This window comes from Sipha flava, unplaced genomic scaffold (genome assembly GCF_003268045.1).
Source record: "Sipha flava isolate LNK unplaced genomic scaffold, YSA_version1 226_pilon_pilon, whole genome shotgun sequence".
In the NCBI taxonomy this organism is placed as follows: domain Eukaryota; kingdom Metazoa; phylum Arthropoda; class Insecta; order Hemiptera; family Aphididae; genus Sipha; species Sipha flava.
The window spans coordinates 4,330-11,498 of NW_020272861.1; the positions used below are offsets into that span (position 1 = coordinate 4,330).

Genomic DNA, 7,169 nt, shown 5'->3' on the forward strand with positions numbered 1-7,169 from the left:
AAATAAGAGAAACACTGCACAGAAATAATATAGGCATAAATGTGGGCGGAGAAATAATATCCATCTTAAGATTTGCTGACGATATTACACTACTAACAAACAAGGCTGGGCAAGTTAATGATATGTTTTATCTCAGTTTAGTTAAGTCAATTGAGTTATTGTTCAGTTAAGGTAATGCACATGAAAATTACATTAATTAAGTTAAAAATATCGTTAACTTAATTTAAATTAATAAGTTAAGTTAATTACAAAAAAATTATTTACATTAAGCGCAGATATAAGTGATATATATATACATATAATAAAAATGTACAACAGATCTTATTTAACATTAATGATAATGAAAATACAGAAAAATCATATTAGACTCTAATTAGATAATAATAAGTTGAAATTAGGAACAATAAAAATAAAATAGTTACTCATTTTGAAGTAGTTAATTATGTTGAATTGCTAATATTGAGACTTAGTGATTGTGTAAAACTAAATTATGAAATTAAAGAAATAAATAAAATTAATAGTTTCATAATTGAAAAAGAATTATTTTTACAAACGAATAATGATGTATTTAACGATTTAGGAAAATTTCCAGAAACAGATTCTATAAAAGTAAAAGATGATGCTATTTCTAGGGTTATCCCACCAAGAAGAGAACCATATAAATTATTAGATAAATTAAAAGAAACGTTAGATAGAATGTGTAAATTGAAAGTAGTTGAAAAATGTAGCAAACCAAGTGAATGGCAGAGTCCTAAAATAATAATTGAAAAACCAGACAAAAGTCTAAAAGTTTGTTTTGATCTTAGGGAACTTAATAATAATATAATTAGAGAAAGGTACCAAATTCTAACATTAGCAGAAAGTAAATTGAGTTAGTTAAATAATAATTTTTCACATTATTAGCTCTTCATGATGGGTTCTATCAATGTAAATTAGATAAAAAGTCTCAAAACCATTGTTTTAGTACACATTATGGAAGTTACAAGTACTTGAGATTACCTTTTTATCCTCGACCTCGGGGAAGTTTCAACAAATTACTTCTAAATATTTTGGTAACATAAAATGTAAATGTATATTTTGATGATGTATAAGTATCAGGGCCAACAATAGAAGAGCATAATTTAGCATTAAATGAGGTAGTTAAAAAATCAAGAGAGTTTAATATTAAATTTAATATTAATAAAGTACAATACAAAGTGTTTAATGTAAAGTTTTTAGAATTTGTTTTTAGTAGTAAAAGAACTCAACCTGACGAAGAACGAATAACATAAATTAAGGAACTAAATGAACTTTATAATAAAAAAGAGTTTGAGTCCTGCTTAATATCCATGCTTCAGAAGACATAATTAAAAATAAAGAAAACCAGATAAAAAATTATAATAAAAGAGCAGGAAAGGTAGAACAAGAAATTTACCCAGGTCAAAAAGTCTATATTCAAAACATATATAACAAAATATGGTTCCCAGGTATCATTATAAAAAAACTGGGTTTCCTAGATTTTATTATTATCAAAGACATAAATGATAAAATGTTGAGGCACAATTCTAGGTTTATTAAAAAAGTCAAGGATTATGAAACAGTTAATGAATTTGAGGATGATGAGGATGTTGAAAATAATGACGAAAGTATAAGCAAAAAAGAAAACGGTGACATTACAAATAAACATGAGAAGAGAGTTTTTAGTAGAACAAGATATAGTCACAAAGTGAAAAAAGTCATTAAGTATGGTCTTTAAAGTATTGTGTGGATGAGGATAGTAAAATTAAATTACAGTGTTTATATTAAGTACAGTGAAACCTCTGAATAGCGGACACTCTCGGTCGCCGAAATTTTGTCCGCTATTTAGAGGAAAATATTTTTTTTAACAAATAAATAAATTCATTAATTTTATTTTATATTACTTTTACATTAATTAAATACACGATAAAACTAACATTTATGAAAAAAAAACCAGTTACCTAAATTTTTATTTTATTTTTACATTAATTAAATATGAAAACTAAAAAAATAAAAACTAATAAAAATAAAAAAAATCTGTTACTTTAGTTTGTTTACTAATTGCAGGCGTAGTTATTTCGTATGTTAAGGCATTTTCTAATTGGATTGTGTTTGAGAACAATGAACTATTCTGTACCTCGATAGAAGAAATATATGTACGTATGTCTTTTACTGCTAGCAATGCCTCTCGTAGACTTCTTATTTTTGGAATTTCTTGATCTTCGGACCCATCATTTTCTTCATCACTTTCTTCTTCATTTTGAGTAGACATGCTCGTAGTATCAGATGAATTTTCGATATCGGCGTCGTAAGTCTCTACGCAATCGTCTAGTGTTATGTAGTCATTTTCCGTAATTGTATTGTCAATCACTTTAATAAGATTGCCAAGTTCTTCTATTGGTGTAAGTAGATCATCAACGTCTGTAACATTGTTATCACGGTACCTAAAGCCAGACCGCAAAAAGCATTTCTTCACTGTTACGGGTTGAATGTTTTTTGTAGATGAAGACACCCAGTAAATTGTATCCAACATGTTGATAGGTTGACTTGAATTGGCATCCAAATCAGCAACAGCTTTACGTAACAATTGCGTACGATATAATTTTTTAAACTGATGGATTACTCCTTGGTCAAGCAGTTGGCAATGAGAAGTCATGTTAGGTGGAAAAAACACAAGTTCAATATTTTTCATTTTTAAATGTGGATGAGGAGCCGCGTTGTCTAAAAAGAGTAAAACTTTTATTTTATTTTGACCCATTCTGTTATCAAATTTCATAAGCCACTCAGTCATTATTTCAGTCGTCATCCAGGCTTTTTTGTTCCAAAACCAATTGACGGGAAAGTTGTTAATATCCAATTTTTTGAAGGCTCGTGGACGTTTAGCTTTGCCTATGACGAGTGGCCGTTCAAACTCACCTAACATGTTAGTACACAAGAGTACAGTTAAACGTTCTTTTGAAATTTTTCCTCCAGTACATATCTCATTTTTAAACGCCATGGTTTTATCAGGTAGAACTCTATAAAACAATCCCGTTTCATCTGCATTAAAAATATCGCATTCTGCGTAGTTTGCTATAATTTCGGGTATTTTTGCTTTCCAGTTATCAACGGCTTCTTCATCAACACTTGCTGCTTCACCACAAACTGATTTAAAAGAAATATTATTTCTTTTCCGAAATATTTCAAGCTAGCCATTAGAGCCTTTAAAATCAAATCCGTGCATTTCAGCGATTTGCTTACTTTTTTCTTGAAGCATCGGTCCTGAAACAGGAAGATTTTTTTCTCGTAATTTTGAAAACCAGTTTAATACTTCATTGTTGATTATAGAGGTTTCTGTTTTTTGTAGCTTTGTCCATTTCCGTTTCTCTTCTCCATTTTCAGCCCAAGTTTTGTAAAGAGCGTCTTTATTTGCTATAATATCAGCAATTTGTGTTTTACTAACACTAAATTTGTCTGCTAATGCACGAACGCCCATTGTATTTGATGTTCGAAATTCCATAATGTCTATTTTTTCTTTTAAAGTTAATCGTTTTCTTTTGCTAGCCATAGCGCACTACAATAAAGTTTATATAAACAATACGTTAAATAAATAAATTCTCACTACAATAAACGTTGGCATCACAAACACAACTAAATGCACATAGGACAATGCATTAGTTACAATACTTCGTTGACGCGATAATATTTCAATGACTGAACAGATAAGATTTTCATGTACAGTATAATAATGTACACATAAGATAACGTTTTTATTCAGGTATTCTAAAATAATTCTTAATTTAAGATAAAAATAACTAATATCAATGTCATAAAAGTGTCCGTTATTTAGAGTGTCCTGTATTTAGAGGTTTTCCTATATAAAAGTGCTGAAAATGTCCCCGTCCCCGAAAAAACGTCCGCTATTTAGAGGTGTCCGTTAAGGGAGGTTTCACTGTATTTATGTTATAACATATATTTAGTATTATGCCTAATTAGTTATTCAATTTTGGTTATATAATTTTTATTATTAGTTTGTTGTTTGTTAACTCATAAAACCTATTGTTATATTTTATGTATTACTTATTGTATATTTGTACTTTTGTTTTGTTTTTAATCTTGTATAATTTAATGACTAAAAAAGGAAGATGTTGTTTACTGTATACTTGTATTAATAAGCTATATTACACTAATCTATGTTTGACTAGTTAAAATATTATTATTATCATTATCATTATTATCACACATATGTTAATAGTGTGAAGATTAGTATTAAAAAGTTTATATTAAATAAATACTAATAAAAAAAACAGGTGGCATGGCTATTTTTACTCATTAGTCTTAATACGGTTGAATACTTTTCCCGAGACCGGCGATACCCCTATTAATAGTTAATACCGTGATAAATACTATGGTCTCATCTGAAAATTCTTAGAAATTTTTATTTTTATATTTTTCTTAATTCCATTAACTTGTTATCGAATCGGTATTTACAAAAATATTTTTTTGGTCTATAAAATCAAAATTAATTTAATTGGGATAAATGAAAAAATAATGCGTTAATTTCAAGTTAATCTTTTAGGAAATAAATCAAGTTATAAGTTAATTTAATTTATCAGTAATGAAATAAGTTAAGTTAATAAGTTAAATTAACTTAACTTTTAACTTATTAGTTCGTTAATGCCCAGGCTAGCTAACAATTAATGAGCATGATTTGGAAAAAGCACTGGAAGAAATGACGAGATGCATCCAAAAATATAATTTGATTATCAACTGGCAAAAAGCTAAAGTTATGATGTGCCAAAAATAAGATATTTGTAGAATTAATATCTAAACAGGGAATAAACTGCTTGAACAAGTAGAACATTATCCATACCTAGGCAGTATAATGAACCAAAGCGGAAGATTTTTCATAGAAATAAGATCCAAAATCGCACAAGCAAAGTCAGCATTTATGAAAAATAAAAAAAATTGTTATGCTCCCATAACATAAATATTAAGATGAGGAAAAGTTTCAAAAGAGTATATGTACGGAGTGTGGTTATGAAACATGGATACTAAATAAGGCAGAACAATAAACACTCGAAAGCTTTGAAAAGGAGAAGGATGCTGAGAGTGAGTTTGATAGAACACCGTACCAGCGAAAACATGCTCAATGAAAAAGATGAACGAAGAGAAACTACCTACATATATACCTATTAATATATTATGTATTATTAAGATTAACTTGTACATAATAAGCTGTTTTTGTAAATATAAATTGTGTGTATCTATGTAAAAATGCAAGCCCAGGCAAATTAATGATAACTTTTAACTGAATTAAGTTGATGGAAAACATTTAAAAAATTTTTAATATTAACAGTTAACCTATTTCTTTTTTTAACTCAGTTAAAGATAAAAGTTATATAAACAATTTTAATTAACTTATTAAGTTAAGTTATTATTATTATAATTATTTTTAATATCTAAATAAACACCCAGTAATATGGTTTTTTAAAATAATAAAAATCATAAATATTATTGAATACAGGAAAAATATAAACGTACTTCACTGGTATTGTTAATCACATCATAGTTACACAAAAACTAAAACACAATATTGAATTTTTTATATTCTATACTCAATATTGTAAATCTTGCATACTATTAAGAGATCCAAGAATGAAAACTGAACCCATGTGATCTATGAGTATTTTGTCTACTGATAATATTGTCTATTAATAAATATAAACATTTGAAATATAAATATGTATATACCTATTGTGACAGTTGTCTACACTGTCTATTATATTTAAAATGTCACATGTATGATGTAATTATTAAATATTATTAGTTCTATATTATTCACTAAGTTTTATATAAAATATTATTTTCATAATATTTTGTAATGAATAAAAAGTAAAAATATTAAATAAAGAAATACAAAATATTATATGGCGCAGTTGAAATTAACCGAACCCCGTGCGGTAAGTAATTAATTATTACTGAATTGTAAGATTCAAGTGGATAAAAGAATACGACGACTTGGCATAATGCAGTTCAATAAACCAAACCCGCTCAAGACGACTGGGAACTTGGCTCAAAACTTCGGAATTTTTAGACAGGAAGTACAAATATATTTTGATGCCACAGAAAGTCATTTAAAAAAAGAATCAACACAAGTGGCTATATTATTAAAACTCCTGGAAACGGATGGTTTAAAAATTTATAATACGCTCAAAGTAACAAATAATACCATCATGGAAATTTTAAAGGCGTTAGAAGCTTACTGTATTTCAAGAAAAAATGAAACAATGGAGTTACACAAATTTTTCACACTTAAGCAAGCAGATGGTGAAACATTTGATAGGTATTATGCAGACCTTAGAGAATTAGTAAAATCTTGTGAACTTGGCAATTGTGAAGATAAACTGTTAAAAACTCAAATAATTCTGGGAATTTGTGACAAGGACTTACAAGCGAAGTTGTTGCGTGAAGACCTTGATTTGGATAAAATAGTAAAACATTGTCAAGCAGTGGAACAATCAGAAATTAATCATAAATTAATTCAAGAATAAACCAAATAAATCTGCAACGTTGTAGGTGAACAGAGAAAAAGTTCATGTAAATACAACAAAGGCAAAGGATCAACATTAAACACACAAAAGACAACTCAACAGAATACTGAAGATGGAAAAGTAAGTAACTGGTGTAAAACTAGCAATAAGTTTAGTTTAAATAAAAATAATTTTAAAATTATTAATGATTGTATGAGGTATGGTCAATCACATAAAATTAAAAATTGTCCTGCGTATGGAAAAATATGTGGTAATTGTGGTTTAAAAAATCATTTTAGGATCAAATGTAGGAAAGGAGAAAATATGAGAGTACAAAATCAAGGTCAAGTAAATAAATTAGAAGCTGTAAATACTCTAGATAATTTCTTAGTATCAATTGATGCTTTAGAGATAATGAATACTGAATATGGTAGTAGTAGTAATAAGTCTTGGATTGGAAAAATTATAATGAATGGTGATGAAACTGAGATAAAATTAGACACAGGAGCTGAGTTAAATGTAGTGTCTGTGGACCTGTTAAAAAAAATGAAAAATATAAAACTTAATGATAGTAAAGTTACTATCAGATCATTTGGAGGTTATTTGACCAAATCGAAGGGCAGTGTGTTAATAAAACTGGAAAATAATAATATCAAATTA

The 7,169-nt window shown here is 27.8% G+C and overlaps 1 protein-coding gene across 1 annotated transcript; it reads right to left on the minus strand.

Annotated features, from left to right (window-relative positions):
- Positions 1-2,014: 2,014 nt before the first annotated feature.
- Positions 2,015-3,488, minus strand: LOC112683455 (tigger transposable element-derived protein 4-like). The gene is made up of 2 exons (XM_025554508.1): positions 3,238-3,488; positions 2,015-3,141 (listed from the first exon to the last, which is right to left on the minus strand). The coding sequence occupies exons 1-2, from the start codon at positions 3,470-3,472 to the stop codon at positions 2,015-2,017; spliced, it is 1,362 nt and encodes a 453-aa protein (XP_025410293.1). The 5' UTR covers positions 3,473-3,488.
- Positions 3,489-7,169: the final 3,681 nt, after the last annotated feature.

Bases quoted from the DNA above. Each gene is read 5' to 3' on its own strand.
- LOC112683455 (XM_025554508.1), bottom strand. From the start codon at position 3,472: ATGGGCGTTCGTGCATTAGCAGACAAATTTAGTGTTAGTAAAACACAA. The intron at 3,142-3,237 runs GTAAGCAAATCG...CTTTTAAATCAG, and splicing joins ACCGATGCTTCAAGAAAAAA to TTTGTGGTGAAGCAGCAAGT.